The sequence below is a fragment of the Platichthys flesus genome, chromosome 7, assembly GCF_949316205.1.
Source record: "Platichthys flesus chromosome 7, fPlaFle2.1, whole genome shotgun sequence".
In the NCBI taxonomy this organism is placed as follows: Eukaryota; Metazoa; Chordata; class Actinopteri; order Pleuronectiformes; family Pleuronectidae; genus Platichthys; species Platichthys flesus.
Genome location: NC_084951.1, coordinates 3,727,758 through 3,749,112, shown reverse-complemented (window position 1 = coordinate 3,749,112; position 21,355 = coordinate 3,727,758). Strand labels below are relative to the sequence as shown.

Below are 21,355 nucleotides of genomic sequence, written 5' to 3'. Positions count from 1 at the left end.
GGGAAGTGCAGTGCCGAGTTTTGTGGGATTTGGACACATGCCACGTTGAATTAATAAGCGATCAGTATTCTGCAATGGTCAGTGTGTATTGTTGTTATTCCCCATCACATTACATCATATGATTTGGAATAACAACTTTCTGACCATATACAATACCGAAAATTTGAAAACTTATCAAATAGTGTTTATTATTAAAGGAATGTGACAATACATTTACAAAGAAAAGATTTGAGTACACAAGTTTTAGACTATTTCTACTTATAGTGTTTTTTATATACTTAATTTTTGTTTCCCTATTTTCTATATTTATAATTGCACATAAACACCACAGCAAATTCCTTGTATGTGTAAACCTGCTTGGCATAAAACCCAATTCTGATTCTGTAAGTCATATGCTAATTCTAAGTTGTACATGTCAAGAAGAAAGTCTGCTCAGTATATTTGGTTCATTCATGATTTACAGGGTATCTGCAGTCCACTGTTTCAAGGCAGGTCATCTGGTGCACTTTGAACCCCACAGCAGGACATGGATCTGACGCAGGCCCCTGTGAGCTGATCTGTGCCAAGTCTCACCACCATGACTTATGACCTCTCCACTTTTGATGTGATGAATATTTTTAGTTCATGCTTTATTCTCATGGATAGTCAACAGCAAATCAATCCAACTGTCCAGTTCACATGTGTTTTAAAGTTGTCTGTAGCATTAAACTACAGACAATTGAACAGTGTCCTGGTGAGGACAGCTGCTGTCTGACGTTTTACCGAAGTTCTCACATGTATGATCCGGTGGGAATCCATCAGCTGCAGTGTCTTCTAACTTGACCTCAGGAAGTTGCACCTCAGTCTTTTGGAAGAGTAACCGATTACACAGGCAGCAAACATGTATGAGGCCTTGTCTGATCTCATCTTGAAACATATCCGACGCCTCCGCCACAGAAATCCCGCTCTTCCTCTCAGCCATCAGTGTCTCCAGGTACTTCCATCGGTCACCCAGGATGCGTTTGGCTGCCTCCTCCAGGGTTTCCCAGGTTCGCAGCACATTCCTCCTGTTCCGACGAGTGGCCCCCTGCCCTGCTCCTCCAGAGGCTCTAGCTCGCTGGGTGTTTCCCGTGTTGTGCAGTGGTTGCTCCTGCTGATCGGTGACCATCTTCTCTCTTTTTTTCCTCGCAAGAACCCGGCGCATCTTGTCTCTGTTGTATGCGCGGCGAACCTCTCTCTGCTCCGGTGTTTCCGAGTCTCGGACCTGTTTCCTGTATCTCCTGAGATGATCCAGACGGATCTCTCTCTGCTCCGAGGTTTCATTGGCTATGACGTCGCGCATTCTTAGTTTCCTTTCTCTCCGGCGCTGATCCCAACTTTTCTTACTGGTTCGCATGATTTCTCTCTCCACTCGTTTGATTGATAATGATTCAGAAGGTTTTCTTCTGTTTCTGCCTCTGCTTCTTCTTCTTTACCTTTTTTTTTTTTTTATGGTAGTTGGTAATCAACTTCTAGGGGCATTACCACCACCTTTTGGACTGGAGTGTGGATCTGAACAACACGTCATATTTTCCACTCCTATGATGAACCTTGTATTATCATAAAAAGAAAACATTGCTTGATATTCTTCGTGGCAAGAGTTCAAGTTATGTTTGACTTGGCAGAATTTTCAATAGTTTGACTTTAGTTTATTTTATTTCGAACGTATTTAGAGATGACATAAATATATTGGATTAAAAGAAAATCACAGAATAGACGATCAGCAACTCAAGACCAGCAGACAACAAAATACATAGCAAAATAAATATTCAGCAACAACAATGAAAATATGGATTAACATTTTATTTTCTGTCTGAAAAGGAGGAAGAAGTAACATGCTTGTCTTGTCCTCTTGCTGTTCTAAATGATTAATCAAAAGTTGCAATTCTCATCCATCCATCCACTACAGCACTATAGTCTTCTCCTCAAAGTCTCCTCATGTGTCAACAAGCTTTACATTCCTCTTCTGGTTTTCCTGTCATAAACAGTGTCTTTGTAGATCTTATAAAAAAGTTTGACATTTATACTATTTTTGATGTCCTCCTTTGGTCCATTCCATTAAATCCCCTCACAGATTGATTTACACATACTTTTGAGATTGATGCAAGAATAACATGCATAAACACAAACGTGCAAAAAGTTATTTTATGTTAGAGATAGAATGGATGGTGGAGAGACGTGAACTAGGATTATGAATGTCGGAAAATATGATACATCTAGTCTGGTCAGTGTACAGTGGAAGAAGCTTTGAATTCTTCAGTGAAGTCTGAAAAACATACAAACCCGATGTGATGGTTTAATTTGAAAGTGTTTGGTTTGGTTTCAATCATAAAGGGCACATATTATGCCCACAGTTGATATGGTTCCTTGGGGTCTTAATGAAATGTCTGTAACATAGTTTGGTCAAAATACCACAAGGATAATTTAAAACCGTACCCTTTTACCTTGTCTAAAACAGCCAGTGTTGCCAACTTAGCGACTTTGTCGCTAAATTTGGCGACTTTCCAAACCCTCATGGCGACTTTTTTTGTCAAAAGCTACTAGCGACAAATCTAGCGACTTTTTCTGGTGATATTGGAGACTGACGTGAAGCACGTATCGCTCTGCAGTTACTCTCCTCAACGAGCAGCGGGCTTACAGAGCGGGATGTAAGTGTCAATGTATCTTCACTGTCACTTGAAAAGATGAGTCATGAGTCATTGAAATCAGTCTCTTCATCGATGCAGAGTCTACATCTCCCATGTGGAACGTGGTGAAACTGAACCCTTTCAGGACCCTGAAAACTAAACCAAAACTTAAGAAGAAAAAATAAATAACTTGCTCTGCCAGAGTATCTCTTTTGGATCATTTTGCCGGTCCCAAGCCTGGATAAAGGAGGAGGACCTGCAGCTAGAAGTTCCACCCCACATAACAGCCTTTTGATTAAATGTGATATTCTAACATTTAACAATGCAGGACAAAATCGAGTTATTTTGAGAAGCAATGGCCTATTTCAATGGCAAGATAAAAAAAAGAATCAACAGAAGAATACGGAAGCGTATTGCATTCACTTTTATTTTTTATATTTTTGGGCATTTGTCTCACAATTTCCGAGATACTTATCCCAGAAAAACAGAATCATTTTAAGTGAATGTAATACGCTTCTGTAGAAGAAACCTTATTTTAAGTGCTAAACATATTGGCACACATCATTTTGGGCACACATTGACGCAAATCGTCCTGCAGCGCACATCGTCCTGCGGTGCACATCATCGTGCAGCGCATATCATCCTGTGGCGCACTTCATCCTGCAGCGCACATCATCATGCAGCGTACTTCATCCTGCTGCGCACATCATCCTGCGAGGCACATCATCCTGCAGCGCACATCATCCTGCGGTGCACATCATCCTGCAGCGCACCTAATCATGCTGCGCACATCATCCTGCAGTGCACATCATCCTGCAGCGCACATCATCCTGCAGCATTATCATACAGCGCACCTCATGTGCGGCGCACATGCTCCTGCAGCGCACCTCATCCTGCTGCGCACATCATCCTGGCGCACATCATCCTGCCCACGCACATCATCCTGCAGGGCACATCATCACCACACATAATTGTGCAGTGCCCTTCATCCTGCTGCGCACATCATCGTGCGGCCCACATCATCCTGCCATGCACATCATCCTGCAGCACACCTCATGGTGCTGCGCACATCATCCTGCAGCGCACATCATCCTGCAGCGCACATCATCGTGCCGCGCACATCATCCTGCTGTGCACATCATCGTACAGCGCACATGCTCCTGCAGCGCACATCATCCTGTGGCGCACAACATCACCACACATAATCGTGCAGCGCACATTTTCCTGTGTACATCATCGCGCCGCATATAATCCTGCGGAGCACATCATCACCACACATCATCGTGAGGCGCACATCTTCCTGTGGCGCACTTCATCCTGCTGCTGACATCATCATGCAGTGCACTTCATCCTGCGGTGAACATCGTCCTGCGGCTCAGCGCACATCATCCTGCATCGCACATCATCATCTGCACAAATCATCCTGCTGCGCACATCATCCTACAGCACCTCATGTGCTGAGCACATGCTCCTGCAGCACACATCATCTTGCGGCACACAACATCACCACACATAATCGTGCTGCGCACATTGTCCTGTGGCACACTTCATCCTGCTGCGCATATCATCGAGCCGCATATAATCCTGCAGAGCACATCATCACCACACATCATGGTGCGGCGCACATCGTCCTGTGGCGCACTTCATCCTGCTGCGCACATCATCACCGCACATGATCGCCGGCACACATCATCACCACACATCATTGTGCAATGCACATCGTCCTTTGGCGCACTTCATCCTGCTGCGCACATCATCGCAGTGCTGTGCAAGTTCACACCTCTCATGCAGAGCTGCCAACTCTCACGCTTTCGCCGTGTGACACACGCTTTTGCATGTTTTCACACGCACTCACGCCACACATCCAATTTCTCACGCCAAATAAAAACGGATCTTTGAAAATAAAAACTATGACTAAATCTATTTTAACTTGTTGACGAGACGAGACGAAAATAATGGTGGTTGACTCACGATAATTTTTTTAAACATCCTATCAGGCCGTCATTAAGTACCAGGAGCGGGCGAGTGTGTGTGTCTGTGTTTGTGTGTGTGTATGCTCCCAGATAGCTCACTGGTCCGTTGGCTGGCTCCGCCCCCCGCCCCGCACACTCGCTCAAAGAGACACAGTGAAAGCAGAGCGCGTTCTCGTGGAGCAGCCTCTCAGTGACTCACAGCTTCTTAACTATGGAAAGCTTCTTAATCAGAGCAGAGGCTGCAGTTGGTTAACATCGAGCCTCAGTTTCTGTGTTCGGCTCCAGTCTGACCTGCTCTCGCTTTTTTTTTTATATTTCGCCAACTAAAACATATTTTTAAGCTATTAGGCTGCAGCTATATGTTTTTATTTATTTAAAAATAGGGTACTTCTTATTTCATACATTTTCCATAAATATGGGGAGGACTCAAATAGCCCTAAATTGCTCTGCGTTTATTTTATTTCAAAGTGGTGTTACACTTCCCTGTGTATTGCGTTTGTTGATGGATACAACGCCAAATTCCTATTCACTGATATTTGAGCCACCAACGTGTGTGGCTGCCTGCGCTACAAAATGTTGGTCACCCCCGACAAAATCTCACTCCAAGGTTTTTTTGTAAGAGGCCAGAGCTGTTGCAGGTATGGCCTGCCCCTTTAAGGAAAGTTTGTAGTGTGTGACGTAGTGCACCTGGGTATTGTGGGAAGATACGTTAAAAGTGTGTTTATAAGGAGAAGTGACGGACCACCTAGAGGTGATGCAAGTGTTGCTCCTGCTGCATATCCGAGAAATAAAGTGGCCGCATTTCAAGTAAAGAAACATCTCTTCCTCCTTCTTCACGGAGCGGTCCGGATGGCTGGTTACCAGCCAGACAGCGAGCCAAGATAACCCGTGAGCCGAGCTCCAGACTACGGTTCGGAGCCGAGACACTGGCCAGAGAAGAAAACACTTGGAATACGTCGCTTGTTTGGTGTGCATGTGTGTGCGATGAATCATGGGTAACGTAGTGCGAAGTTGAGTTACTTGATTCAGGTTAGGCTACATCGCGGATATTTCACGGGCACTGAGCAACGACATGGTGCAAGCATTCGATTAAGACAGCGTCTCTCCTTAGGAGATGGAAAACATTCTGTAACGTTTTAGCTAGACCTCAGATAATATTGTAACGGACTGGTAGTTAGGTTTATGTTCTGTTTGACTGCTATGTGTTTGTAATGACTTATGTTCAGCTAACTACACCATGTCAATAAGTATTGGGATTTCCAGAGGGTCAGTGAACCAGTCGGGGTGGGGCAAGTGACAGTTCTAGACCAATGGCTGGAGAGTTACCTGGCAAGACAGGCTCTCATTTGCTGATGAGTTGGCATGTCAAGGGTGAATGAGGAAGGGGAGTGAAGAACACAGTGGTGGATGATAGGAGTGTCGGAGTTACAACAAGAAGTGTGTCGTGTTCGCTGGACTTTAATAAAGTTACACATAAAGAGTGAAGTTTCCTGTCGTCTATAAGCGAGGACACTGAAATATGAACGTGTTCACCGTTCAAATTCATTATTTGTCATTGAGTTGCGTTCAGTTCACCGTTCTCACAAAAGTGAACGTGTTCAATGAACGCGTTCTTTTGCGTTCGTTCATGCACAACACTGCCTCATCGTGTGGCGCACTTCATCCTGCGCTGAACATCGTCCTGCAGCGCACATCATCCTGCAGCGCAAATCATCGTCTGCGCACATCATCCTGCTGTGCACATCATCCTGCTGCGCACTTCATCCTGCTGCGCACATCATTGTGTGGCGCACTTCATCCTGTGCTGAACATCGTCCTGAAGCGCACATCATCCTGCAGCGCACATCATCGTCTGCTCACATCATCCTGCTGTGCACATCATCCTGCGACGTACATCATCCTGCAGCGCACCTAATCATGCTGCGCACATCATCCTGCCGTGCACATCATCCTGCAGCGCACCTCATCTTGCGGCGCACATCATCCTGCGGCGCACATCATCCCTGCAGCGCACATCATCCTGCGACGCACATCATCACCGCACCTCATCATGCGGCGCACATCATCCTGCGGCCACATCATCCTGCATTACACATCATCACCACACATAATCGTGCGGCACATCGTCCTGTGGCGCACATCATCCCGCCGAGTACATCGTCTTGTGGCACACTTCATCCTGCCGCATACATCATGGTGCGGCGCACATTGTCCTGTGGCGCACTTCATCCTGCTGCGCACATCATCCGGCGCACTTCATCCTGCTGCGAACATCGTCCTGCGGAGCACATCATCCTGCGGTGCACATCATCCTGGAGCGCACCTCATCGTGCGGCACACATCATCCTGCAGCGCACATCATCCTAGCGCACATCATCACAGCACCTCATGTGCAGCGCACCTCATTGTGCGGCACCCATCATCCTGCGACTCACATCATCCTGCGGCGCACATCATCACCACACATAATCATGTGGCGCACAATGTCATGTGGTGCACTCCATCATCCTGCGGCACACATCATCCTGCGAGGACATCATCCTGCGAGGACATCATCACCACACATAATCAGGCGGCGCACATCGTCCTGTGGCGCACTTCATCCTGCTGTGGCGCACATCATCCTGTGGCGCACATCATCCTGCGGCGCACATCATCAACACATCATCAACACACATAATCATGTGGCGCACATCGTCCTGTGGCGCACTTCATCATCCTGCGGCACACATTGTCCTGCGGCGCACATCATCCTGCGCGCACATCATCACCATACATTATCATGCGGCTCACATCGTCCTGTGGCGCACTTCATCATCCTGTGGCACACATTGTCCTGCAGCGCACATCATCCTGCGCACACATCATCACCACACATAATCATGCGGCGCACATCGTCCAAGATAAAAAAAGAGAATAAACAGAAGAATACGGAGGCATATTGCATTCACTTTTATTTTTTATTTTTTAGGTCATTTGTCTCAGAATATCCGAGATAATTATCCCAGAAAAACAGAATCATTTTTTTGTGAATTGAATGTAAAATGCTTTTGTAGAAGAAAGCTTATTTAAAGTTCTTAACATATTTAGGGTGTTTTTTTCTCACTTTCTGTACGTTCTATATCGACCATTACATTATGCAAACTAGGCGATGACGTCATTTGGCAACATCTAGCGACTTTTACGACAGCCAATAGCTGCTTTCCTTACTGAGGAGTTGGTAACACTGAAAACAGCCTCAGATTGACCTGTTTTGAGTGCCCCCCCCCCTTTTTTTCAGAGTTTTTGGGACGTTAGACATGCCAGATACCCAAATTAAAGTGTGGAAAGGGGGAATTTTCATAATATGTCCCCTATAAAGGATACCCGACTGTTGTGTTGTTGAATGATGGAGTGTTATTCCCATTTTAACCAGCCGAGGGCAGTATGCGGCAACATACAGAGGCATGTTGCAAAAGAAGAAGAAATACGGAAGTGAGCGCCCTGTGTAAACAAACCAGTCAACCCAGCAGCTCCCGTGTCTGATGTGTTGAACGGTAATTTTCGTAGAAGTAACACATGATTGAGTTTACAGTAGTGATATGCAGGAAGTGCCTTGTAGGTGTATAACGTTGAAACGATAACCTTGACTCGGATTTGCACGACAAAAGCCTGGCTTTTTCTCCTCTGGTGTGTGAGCCTGACTTACTCTCATTATATCATTTATAATTCCGATAAAGCTTTACTCTGGTCTCTAGTATTCAGTTTACTAAATAGAATATGTTTTAACATTAAATACCACAAAAAGTATACTTAATATTAAGGATAGAAACCTGACAGTTAGATAGTTTGGTTTATTCTCTTCTGGTCTCTGATAAGAGCCTCATTTACTGTTTTCATGTTTGTAATAAATTTGATAAATGCCTCACTTATTTGTTCTCTTTAGGTTTGTAATACCTGTGATAAAAGCCAGAATTACTCTCAATTCAATTTTAATTGTATAGCGCCTTATCATAATATACATTGTTTCAAGGCACTTTACATAGAAGGTCAAGGTTGGTTATAACGTTGATAAAAGTCTGACTTATATTCCTGTGCTTTTAATTATTTTGTATGAACCTGCTAAATGTGCAATGCATTCATGTCAATCAAATGTAAAATGGCTCTCTAGTAGTTTTTTGTTAAGTGAACTAATGTTTACTGTTGTGTGTGATCTAATTTCAAGCACTGTGGGTTTTCTTTGTTAGTGTGCGGGCAGTCTTGGGCCACCATGCCTTATTTGGGCAGTGAGGACACGGTGAGGGAGCTGAAGAGAGCTCTTTCCAACCCCAACTTTCAGTCTGACCAGCTGCGATACAGGAACACCATCCTCAAAGTCATCAGGTAGCTGACGGACATATGTGTATAAATCTGTCTTAAAGTAAAGTCAGATCTTCATCTGAATCTGAAAAAAACATTTGTTTAAAGTAACAACATACACAAATAATTGTATCATTCTTGTCCACACTAAACACACTATTCAAAACTTCACAGTGTAGGTTGTCTAATGCATATGAACCCCTCGGCTAATGGCATCAACAAAAGATATCAAGGCACTTTACATAGTAAGGTTGAGGTTTGAGAAAAATGGGGTCGAGAGGAGAGGTTGGTTGAAAAGAGGGGAGAGAAGTGAGAGACAAGGGGGGGGGAGTTGACATGCATAAAGCTGGAAACAGTAACATATTCATCTCAAAGAGAGATCTATTCATGTCCACTGAGAAAAGCAGATTAACTGTCTAAAGGTTGATTTATTTCTTCAATTACACTACGTAGAAGTGGGCACTCGGATCAGTGATGTAAAAAAACTGCTCAGAGTATCAGCTAAAGGCTAAAACACTGGGGCTGATCAATATCTCCCTTCTTGAGGTTATACATTATGGAAGTGGAAGCAGCTGCTCTCCCAAAAAACCTCACTGCACCTGAAGTTTGCCAAAGAGCAGAAGACTATAGGACAGTGTCAGGGGCAGTGTTGTGCATGAACGAACGCAAAAGAACGCGTTCATTGAACACGTTCACTTTTGTGAGAACGGTGAACTGAACGCAACTCAATGACAAATAATGAATTTGAACGGTGAACACGTTCATATTTCAGTGTCCTCGCTTATAGACGACAGGAAACTTCACTCTTTATGTGTAACTTTATTAAAGTCCAGCGAACACGACACACTTCTTGTTGTAACTCCGACACTCCTATCATCCACCACTGTGTTCTTCACTCCCCTTCCTCATTCACCCTTGACATGCCAACTCATCAGCCAATGAGAGCCTGTCTTGCCAGGTAACTCTGCAGCCATTGGTCTAGAACTGTCACTTGCCCCACCCCGACTGGTTCACTGACCCTCTGGAAATCCCAATACTTATTGACATGGTGTAGTTAGCTGAACATAAGTCATTACAAACACATAGCAGTCAAACAGAACATAAACCTAACTACCAGTCCGTTACAATATTATCTGAGGTCTAGCTAAAATGTTACAGAATGTTTTCCATCTCCTAAGGAGAGACGCTGTCTTAATCGAATGCTTGCACCATGTCGTTGCTCAGTGCCCGTGAAATGTCCGCGATGTAGCCTAACCTGAACCAAGTAACTCAACTTCGCACTACGTTACCCATGATTCATCGCACACACACATGCACACCAAACAAGCAACGTATTCCAAGTGTTTTCTTCTCTGGCCAGTGTCTCGGCTCCGAACCGTAGTCAGGAGCTCGGCTCACGGGTTATCTTGGTTCGCTGTCTGGCTGGTAACCAGCCGTCCGGACCGCTCCATGAAGAAGGAGGAGGAGATGTTTCTTTACTTGGAATGCGGCCACTTTATTTCTCGGATATACAGCAGGAGCAACACTCGCATCACCTCTAGGTGGTCCGTCACTTCTCCTTATAAACACACTTTTAACGTCTCTTCCCACAATACCCAGGTGCACTACGTCACACACTACAAACTTTCCTTAAAGGGGCAGGCCATACCTGCAACACAACAGCTCTGGCCTCTTACAAAAATGGCTCACTTTCCACCTTAAACTATGAAATGAACTGAACTATGAACTAGTTCAGAATTTAAATGGTGAACTATGAACGTGAACTAATCATATTTACTTGTGTGAACTGAACTTTGAACTAGTTCATGAGAGGTGTGAACTTGCACAACACTGGTCAGAGGGGCTAACGGCCAGCTGAGGATGAGTATAAGTTGGGTGATGCTGAAAAATTACCCTAAACATCGAAATAAATCGAATGATCTAATCTTGTGGAGTGACCGGGTCACGGCCCTAGACCCTGAACTTCACCCATTAAAGACAGATGTCTAAGCTGAAGCAGGTCTGTAGTTCGAATGGTCCAAAGTTCCTCCTGAAAGTTGCACAGATTAGAAGAGAACTCTTTTGAGGTGGTTGCTGTCGAAAGAGGTTTGAAAAATGCATATCTATACCAACACTGTTTACTTGTTTACTTATGTGTGTTCGTATAAATAATTATTGATACAATATATTGTAACTGTTCATCACTGTAATTTCAAAGGTGCACATGCTCTTCCTTGCCACTGTATCTGCATGTTGAGCTTTATCTGTTTGGTGTAACTGTGCCAAAAATTGTTGTTCGGCCCCTACTGACTGTCCCTCCCCTGTTATTTTTTAGCGTCAACACTGGTGACAGCCAGTGGCTAGGGGTATTATGTTTTTATGTTTTTGGTATGTCCATCTGTGCGTCAGTCTTTTCCTTCTTGTGAAAACAATATCTCAAGAAACTTACAAAGAAATGTCTTGATTGAAGGTCAAAGATCAAGTTCACAGTGACATCATGGTACTGAGAAAGTGATATAACAGGACAACACACATTGACAATTTTCAATACACCTTACACAAACATTCTCATGAAGTCAAAGCTAAAAATTTCAGACACATTAAAACGGTGATGTCCGCAGAATTCGAACCGGAGTTTGCCTTTCACACATGAGCAGTGCAACGTTTTTGTTTACAGCAAATGGACACCGGCTACGGCCCTTATCATGTAATAGCTCTCTTCACAGCTTCAACTTGCATGGCTCCGCTTTTATCTGATATTTTGTCTGTGTAAGAAGCATCATTAACACACCAATCGTTCATGGTGAATCCTGGGGAGAATCCCCTGCTGTTTACTCACAAGGGCATATTCGGACATTTTAAGTTTTTACCATGGAGCTGATTGGAGAAACTCTGCACCCACTGATTCTCAGAATTTGAGTTGTCAAAATGTCTAAGGGCACAGTGAAAATGATACTGTATGAGACATGATAGCTCAATTCTCCCTTTAGGGGAGGGCAGTCCTTCTAGTTGGATTTAGTAACTTCATATCTTGAGGTATCTAGATGTCCACACCATAATTACCTTAAGGGTTAACAGGGGAGTCTGGTTATCTTTTTCCTGGTTTAATTCAAGGCCTGTGGGCTTCTTCGTAGTTATGAAGTGGAAGACTAACAAAGCACATTGTCTTTTTTCTGTCTTGTAAATGTTTTTTTTTAAATCTTTTCTATCAGTGTCACATTTTCTATATTCTTTGGTGCAAACACACAAACACGCTACTCATATTATTCCCACTTCCCTTTCTCTGTCTCAGGGCAATGTCGCAGGGTGTGGATGTATCTGGCCTGTTCAGCGAAATGGTCAAAGCATGTGCCACAGTAGACATAGTCCAGAAGAAACTGGTCTATGTCTTCCTGTGTTCCTATGCCGCTTTAAACCCAGAGCTGTCTCTGCTGGTCATCAACACACTTAGGAAAGACTGTCAGGATCCCAACCCCATGGTCCGCAGCCTAGCCCTGAGGAACATGACCAATCTCAGGTGAGGTGCTACACATCAATATTAGTACATCTCATTACATCAGCCTGTTGGCCTTCTGATTGTGTGTCTGTGCATTCCAGGTTACCCAGTCTGGTGGAGTACGTGGAGCAGCCACTGACAGCAGGACTGAGGGACAGAGCAGCTTGTGTGCGGCGGGTGGCAGTGCTTGGCTGGGCCAAGCTACACAATCTCCAAACCAACTCTGAGATAGGTAGGGTGGATGACAACTTTACTGTGTCTGTCTGTCACCGTCATTCAGCCACTGATTATGGGCTCCAGCAGGTTTTAGTATTGAGAGACATTTTGTGAAACAGACACAGGTCAACCTGTTGTCTTTATCATGGTTATTAGACGATACTAACATGAGCAAATCTTTTTAAAGACAGCTTTCAATTCAACGTCATTGTGAGATGCATGTATGTGGGGGGGTTAGAATACAAACCAGAATGACTGAGTGCTGATGAAGAGATGAATATGAAGTGAGGTTTTTGTCTGCACAGGTTGTGTAGGTAATGAGTGAAAATGTTCAATGTGCCCAGAGTGAGCTCTGTGTGTCTACTGATCTGGTCAGAATCCCACATTTTAATATGGTGTTAGATAGTTTTGGACATAAAGAGATGAGGAGGACCTGAAACCTCTTATGCAATGAGATCTAATGCCAATAAGAGGATTTCTTCAAGATACAGCAGCTGGGTTTGGGCAAAGACTATAAGTGTAGTTTAAAGTCAAACTACTATAAGATGATACCATATTCTACAGAATTAATCCTGTTGTCTCGTTCATGAATATTTTACTTAATTTCCCTCGAATTCTCTGTTGCTCATTGTGTCTTATCATCAAACTTGCATGGGTAAAAACTGAGAAGTGTTCTCTCTTAGGTCGGATGCACACTAAAGGATAATCAGGGTGATTAAACACTCTGAGTGCTGGACACATCAGTTCACTCTCTTTCTCTTTAGGCCCTCAGCCAGCAGGGTTTTTGATTAGTTTGGTTTGTTTAGTGAGTTTTAGATTTAGAATATCTTGATAGTTAGATAAATATACATATATGTGTTACTTATATTAAGAGAGTGGATACAGGTGCAGCTTGTACTCCTCACAAACTTCTGCTGCTCTGATCTCCCCTTGAGTGATGTCACTTGAGTCAGAGTTGTTTGAAGACTAAAAGTTTGAAAAGTAAAGAAATCTCGGGGTGTGTGAATAGAAATAAACTGAACACTGCATTGTGGGTGATTTTGATAAAGGGAAGAATGTGTGGAACAAAAAAATCAATTACTATATGCATCCGTTATTAAACAATGCTTAGAAAAAGGAAGGGGCTGTGATAGCAATTGTGTTTTCTAATACTGTCCAGATTAGGTGATGAATGAAATCCTCTTCAACCCACCTCTACCTTCAATTACTGTTGATGTGTCCATGCCTGATTATGTTTGTCACACTCTTTTGCATATAGAAACCAACCTCTTATTCTTGGTTCTTCCAGATGCTGCGGTGGTGAACGAGCTGTACAGTCTGCTGAGGGACCCGGACCCGGTGGTGATGGTGAATTGCCTCCGAGCCCTGGAGGAGATCCTGAAGGAGGAGGGGGGAGTCGCTATCAACAAACCTATCACACATCACCTCCTTAACAGGTTGGCCAATAATCAGAATGTCACAGAAACCTGTTGTCATAACAATGACTATCAAAATATAAAAAAGAAGGTAGGTAAACCATACATGGAACACAACAACCAAGTGGCTAGAATAGTGTACAGAAACATCTGCACTGAGTATGGGAGTCAAAATGGAAGACCCCTCCAAATATGGTTGAGAATGACCATGCTAAAAGCCTGTGGGACTTCCTGATCCAGACGAATAGCTAGGTGGTGGCTAACCAACTGGACACTGTTGTGGTCGACAAACAGCAGAATAGGGCAGCTGTGGTAAATGTAATGATCCCATGCGATAAACTGCTTAAAACAACCAAGGGTTATGCTGCCTGTTACATCACCCAGCATGACTGGTTTGGCGGTGGGTCAGTGATGGTCTGGGGAGGCAAATTCTTGGAGGTTCGCACAGACCTCCATGTCCTAGCCAACAGTTCCCCTACTGCTGTTAGGTACCAGGATGATATCCTCAAAGCGATTGTCAGACCTTACACTGGTGCAGGGTTCATCCTGGTGCAGGACAATGCCGGGCCTCAGTCGTTTAAGCAGTTCCTGAATAACGAAGGCATTAACTGGCCCTCATGTTTCCCTGACCTAAATCAAATTCAGCATCTATGGGACGTCATCATCTGTACATCCGACGCCTCCAGATTTTTACTGTGTTGTTTTGAATCCAGCCCTGTGGAGGATCTTGGTTTCCATTGACTGTTGTTATTTCATTTGTATATGTCCCAAATTATACAATGTACATCAGTAAATATTTTCAACTTCAATGCTTCGTTCATCAAGATCTTTAAGTGTCCCCATAATTTTTTGGAGCAGTGTATATAGATTAATTTAATTTCCTTTGTTTAATTCCTCATCAAAGCATGCATGATTTTAAAGCCCTTGACAGAGTAATTTCAAGAACCTATAACATTGAGTGAAACCCGACATTTCCCACAATTCATCTGTCATAACCAGCAGTTTTAAAGGAGAGCAATGAGGGACAAAGGAGAGAAGAAGGAGAGAAGAGAGACCAGAAAATGCACATTAGAGGAGCAGGGGGTTTGATCTGGCCCTCAACCCTGGCCATGAACCGGGCCCTTCCCAGTTAGAGACAGGTTAGAGACCAGAGGTCAGTGAAAGAGGAGGGAGACTATTATTTTTCTGGTTATATGCTGGACTCACTTTGCTGGGAGCTGTCACTCCTGTAGCTTCATAATCTTCCCATTGACAAAGTGATCTGACTCTGTGTGCGTCTCTTCTCCCAGGCTGAAGGAGTGTGACATTTGGGGTCAGTGTGAGGTGCTGAGAGTCCTCCAGCGCTACCGGCCTCAGTCAGACGACGAGCTCTTCGACATCCTGTCCCTGCTGGACACATCCCTGGTCAGCCCCTACCCTCCAGTTATGGCTGCCACCCTGAGCCTCTTCCTGAGCCTCGGCTCAGACCTACCGGCTGTCAGTCGGGCGGCCCTGGAGCGAGTACGAGGACCTCTGCTGGCAACCTGTGGGAGCGTTTCCAGAGAGATGAGGTTCACTGCCATCTGCCACATACAGGTGAGGGTGAATGATTCAAGTTTGGAGGAAGAGGGTTCAACAGGATCCACACATGATATTAAAGCAGTATTCAATACTCTACAATTCTACTGACACTTTTTATACATAATGGAAAACATGGTATGAACCAAAAAGAAGATAAATTACATGAACAAAAACAAATGAATAGGTAAATCAAATATCAAAATAATATAATATATTAATAAATGATAATGAATGTACTGCTCTGTCTCTGGCACTCACACAAATACTTAATATTGGAGGAACATAATAATTCACCCAATGTTCGGCCGGATATATATTATATATAGACATACTGTATGTATGCAGCTATATAAGGCTGACTTAATGCTATTAATTGTGTATTGATCATCAATAAATCTGCCAGATATTATCTTGATTAATCGACCGTCAAAAGTTGGCTTGATGGAAGTTGATGAATAGTTTTGTATAACGTCAGAAAGACGCTAAATTTACTGTTACCAAACAAAGAAAAACACCAAATCATCAAAGTTGCAATGTAGAACCTTGCTATTTAAAACAGATATTTGTATACCTTAAGTTAACATATACCTATAAACCTATGGAAATCAATTACTGTAAATAAAGATGGATCCTGTGCGTCCACCTCCTCCCACTATAAAAACAATATATATTTATATATATAAATATATATTGTATATATATATATATAGAGAGAGAGAGAGGGGGCGATATGGATGCCTGCTCTCAGACGAAGATGGGACATGGGCCAGATAGATAGAAGATATATCGTTTTTCGAAAGATGTGATTTTAGGCAGTTCTTATCCCACTAATGTATGCTCAAGTGCTCTTTATTCTGTAAATTGGGGTTTAATTAGCTATTTAAGTCGTCATGTTTGACAGCTGAGACTGACTCACTATTGGTCAAGCATGTATTTCAAAGGGACCTCTCTCCTGGACGATAACTCACTGTGCACTGCAGACTACCCGGGATATTTTGGCTTTGTTTTGTTGTAGTGGGAGGTGTGAAGATGTACCTTCCACCATGCATAACATGTTTTGAGAAAGCGTTATCTTTTGTGTTTGTGTGTTTGGTGGGAGTGACTCGATTTTGAGATATAAACAGTATTATTCACGAGTTAATTACTTTGGTAGTTGAAAACTCTTGTCAGTGTGGATACATTTTGAGAATTGTGATTTTGTCCTCTTCTAGCTGCTGTTGCGTTCTCTCCCTGGCCTGATGGGGGCACACTACAAACGTTTCTTTTGTGGCTATGCTGAGCCTGCCTTCATCAAGCAAAGGAAGATGCAGGTAATGACTGTCTGGTTTCTTCAGTAGATCTTCACTGTGACCTCTCATTTTTTATTCTACATACTGTTCTACTCCTTTTATCACAGTACAGTTATGCTGGTGTTTTCAGGTTTTGTGTATGCTACATACTACTGACGACTCCCATCTAAAATGCAGCAAAATGTGTGATTCCGTTGTTTCATTTCTTTTGGACCGAGGGGGAAAACCAATATTGTTTTCATTTTCACATCAACACATTACAGACAAAACAAGGCGAGTGAAGGTGAATTTAAACAGGGAGCTCCCTGATTGGGCTGTTGTGACTGATTGTTATGCTGCGTCATCATTGACACACAGACCTATGTGGGAAAGTCTACAGTTTATGCAGCACTTAAATGTACAGAGAGGTGGATGAAAGAGGGGGGACTTGCTTTAGATGACCCCTTCAAAGAAAAACATAAAAAGAGGACACAAGTCTGGAATCAAAGCAGACTGTTTCTTTCATAATTTCTTTAGTCAGTTAGCTGACCTAAATTGTTTTACTCGCGCAGTGATGCTGTGATGATAGGACCGAGAGCAGAGACTCGCATGGAGGAATCAGGCAAAACGCAAAGTTCAAATCAACAGTCTCAGTTTTAATCCAAGCAGAGGTCAGACACAGGAAGGCAGTCAGTAATGCAAAGGTTGCAGGGCATCCACAAAATAAGCACAAGCACAAAGTAGAAAAAACAGATCAAGGAAGCAAAACAGGGCTGGGATAGTCTCCGAAACAAAAACAGGAGGAGTTAATGATTGAAAGGTCAACGTGAAGCACCGAGAAAGTCTGAAAGGGAAGTGGTGTGTGAGCAGAGGTGTGTATTTGGAACAAAGGTAAATGCAACACGTGTACAATGACATGGTTAGAAATTCTCTATCTATGTGTTATCACACCCCTTAATAGTTAAGTCAAGTGGTGAAGAGCTTAAGATGTTTTGGAACAGGTAGAAAACTGGATCCATATCAAAGGCTCTGGATGTCTGAGCCACTGCTGCCCTGAGTTTGACCTCCCACTTTATGAACTAAATCACTGCAGTGTCCCCAGTTATCACCGAGTAATTATCTATTGTATGAGCAACATAAAAGCTATTGCTGTTATGTTTGCAGGTGCTGGTGGAGCTGGTGAATGACGAAAATATAGTGATGTTACTGGATGAGCTGAGAGGATATTGCACTGATGTCAACACTGATACTGCCCAGGCTGCCATTTCAGCCATAGGTAAACACACTCACGCATACACACTGTTTGTACCCTCATGGTTGAATGCACTCATTGTAAGTCGCTTTGGATAAAAGCGTCAGCTAAATGAAATGTAATGTTATGTAATGAGTCAGAGTGTATGTTTCTATTGCAATATGACCTGGCCCTGTTCACTGGTTCTCTTCATTCCTTTCATTTCAAACACCTCTTCCCTATAATGCAACGGTCCATGTTGTCTTCATCACACTTGTTTAATAGTAACCAGACACCAATAAGGAAAATGTTTGGCTCCCCCAGTGTAGACACAAAGTCTGGTATGAATACATTTGATATGTTCACATTCAGAGCGCTGAGATGTGCAGTGTTAGTGTGTTGTGCTCTCTCTCTAATGTGGCATCGCTGTATAAAGTCAGCCTCACTTACGGCCTGTGTTATCTTGTGTGGACTGGGTGCAGGTCGTATTGGTCGGAGCTACAGCAACAGATGTCTTGAAATCCTTATTGAGCTGCTCGGGCTCAAACAAGAGCACATCACTTCTGGTAGAGCTTGTTTCACCCTGCCCCACATGCACATTACACACAAACTATAGCATTTTAGTAATTCACATTACAGACAGAAAAGACAATTCTATTATTCACAGTGTTAGCTCTTGTTTTTTCTTTTTCCATCACCATCTCAACCACACTCGTCAGCTGTGGTGCAGACAATGCGCGACCTGGTCTGGGTTTGTCCACAGTGTAGCGACACAGTGTGTTTGGCTGTCGAGGGCTGTGAGGAGACGCTGCAGGATAGCCAGGTCAGTTACACCATGCAATCATTTACACAATTGACACACAAACACACATACACACTCACAAAAATATGTAATTATCTTGCGCCAAATATCACCTGTCGGGACCTAAGGGGCTCCATGTTTCATGCTGGCTTTTTAAAGCTATCTGACTCATTAGCTCCACACTGACACTCAACTCTCAACAAATATACAAATAGTGATGAATGCTATGTTAAATTAAAATACACAGTAACAGAAGCAAACGAGAAATATTCATATTACCATATTCACAAATTACAATTCATCTCATGTTTTTTACACAAACATAAATAAATAAAAGTTTCAGCATTAATAGACATGCCCTGAACTCCTGAGATCCTTCACAGTTTCTCTAGGAGGAGGTGTATGGTTGAACGCAAATGTCCGAGTTTGTTCCGTTGAACGTATGCAAACAAAATTATAATCTGGTTTCAATGTGTGACCTTTGAGTTGGACAAGCCTCGCAGAGAAACCAGACTAAGGTGTGGCAGCCTGCACGAAGAGTGATATTTACATGTCAACATTGCCTTTCTGTGGTATAATTATGAGATGATCCGTCTCTAACATTTTCATGCTTCTCTTTCTGTTGTTTGTCTGCCATTGGCCGCTGGCAGAAATAGATTAAAAGAGAAAAACATTTATCATTTACTCAGTAACTCGGCCCCGAGCAGAGAGTCCAGGGTATACTCCCTGCCAGCTGGATCAGTTACTGTTTCACGGCCCCTCTCTCTTTGGGAAAATAAGACACACATTGTTTGTTCAAGATTCTCCCCTTAATATTTACATAAACAACCTGGAGGTGGAAGTTTGGCCTTCTCATAAAAACTTTTTATTCTTCATAAAACTAGTGACTAGTATAACTGTCAGTCTCTTGTATGTACAGCTGAGTGCTATGCCTTCATAGAGAGACTCTGTTAACATGTACTTTGGTCCCATTGTTTTTGGTGGTTTGCTTTTTGTCCTGCCTACGTTAGCTGCCGTTTGGAACTATCCAGGAGCTTTGCCTTTGTACTAACCTGTTCAAATGAAGCATACCCCAGCGTTAACCCTCTTATGCTCTATTTTGTTTTTTAACAGACTACACTTAACAATAAATGCACAACTTACCTAACCATATGTTTCTTATATTTGATATAAAACATTTACTATGTCATTATTATTATTAGATAATATGGAACAAACATTGTTTAGATCCATATGTTCTTACCAGCAGTCCTCTTTTACTGCTGATGAAACAACCTTCCACCCATCCACAATATCCACATTTTTATTTGAAACTTTGGAACTCTTAATATCAGACCCCTAAACATGCCCGATTTTTTTATAACAATGATCCTTGAATTATTCTCTGAGAAATTGCAGAATGTAAAGTTAAATATAATGAAAAATAATTCAGCATCCATACTCTGCGCCAAAATTCATTGGGTTCTCTCCTGATCCAGACTGCAACCTTCCCCCAAAGCCATTGTCAGACATGAAGGATGTCAGCACAATTGGTACAGGACTTTTTCACCCACAGAAATTTGCACAAATCACCAATCTCACAACAAGTGATAAAACACTCTACACAGAACCTTTTAATATGCGATCAACCAGGGTCCCTCACAACACCCCAGTGGGTGTTCAGGGCCTCTGCTCATTCTCCTTATCCTCCATTAGGGCAGGCAGGCCTTGCTGTGGTTGCTCGGCGTGTACGGGGAGCGAATCTCCAGCGCCCCCTACACATTGGAGGTGTTCATCGACGGAGTGAGGAGTGAGGCCTCTTTGGGAGTCAAAATGGAATTGCTGGTGGCCACCATGAGGATGTTTTTGTGTCGGCCTGCAGAGACACAAGACATGCTTGGAAGACTGCTGCACTACTGCATAGGTGCGTGCGTGTGTGTGTGTGTGTGTTTGATAATGTAAATTGGTGGGGAAGTGAGAGATGTCACTGTTATCAGTTTTTTGTGTTTTTGCAGAGGAGGAGGCAGACATGTGTGTACGTGACCAGGCACTCCTCTATTACCGTCTGTTGCATTGTGGGATAGAAGAAACAAGAAAGGTCCTCCAGGGTCGGAGGTCAGACCCTTCCCTTGGAGTTCTGATTGGCCGCCCTGCAGAGCCCATCAGCCAATGGGCCTGCAACTTTAACACCCTGGAGCCTCTTATGCAAGGCGCCGTAGAGACAGACTTACCCAGCAGAGGAAGCCCTGAACATGTGACCTTTGACCTCAAGTCCAACACTAACCTCTCAGACACACTGAACTGTAGCCATGGTGAGGAGTTTCATGCAGGTGAGTGAGGACGCTTATAGTGCCAGCTCTTAAGGGCTTTACTCAAGTATTTTTGCAGAGATCTCTCAAATAATGTGGATTTTTTCCCCACTGCTGCTATGTGCTTATGGAAAGTCCTCTCTC

At 43.3% G+C, this 21,355-nt stretch overlaps 1 protein-coding gene across 2 annotated transcripts in view; it reads left to right on the top strand.

Annotated features, from left to right (window-relative positions):
* The first annotated feature begins 8,077 nt into the window (after window positions 1-8,077).
* ap4b1 (adaptor related protein complex 4 subunit beta 1) overlaps window positions 8,078-21,355 on the top strand; it is an 18,128-nt gene continuing 4,850 nt past the window's right edge. Inside the window, exons 1-12 of one of the 2 annotated variants that reach the window (XM_062391209.1) lie at window positions 8,078-8,154; window positions 8,845-8,980; window positions 12,228-12,452; window positions 12,533-12,663; window positions 13,936-14,083; window positions 15,352-15,637; window positions 16,834-16,932; window positions 18,055-18,166; window positions 18,604-18,687; window positions 18,841-18,944; window positions 20,619-20,826; window positions 20,918-21,232. In XM_062391209.1, the coding sequence (XP_062247193.1) occupies window positions 8,868-8,980; window positions 12,228-12,452; window positions 12,533-12,663; window positions 13,936-14,083; window positions 15,352-15,637; window positions 16,834-16,932; window positions 18,055-18,166; window positions 18,604-18,687; window positions 18,841-18,944; window positions 20,619-20,826; window positions 20,918-21,232 (1,825 nt within the window). In that variant the 5' untranslated portion in view covers window positions 8,078-8,154; window positions 8,845-8,867. Of the gene's footprint in view, window positions 8,288-8,844; window positions 8,981-12,227; window positions 12,453-12,532; window positions 12,664-13,935; window positions 14,084-15,351; window positions 15,638-16,833; window positions 16,933-18,054; window positions 18,167-18,603; window positions 18,688-18,840; window positions 18,945-20,618; window positions 20,827-20,917; window positions 21,233-21,355 lie in introns of both variants that reach the window. The other variant, XM_062391210.1, reaches the window with a different exon arrangement.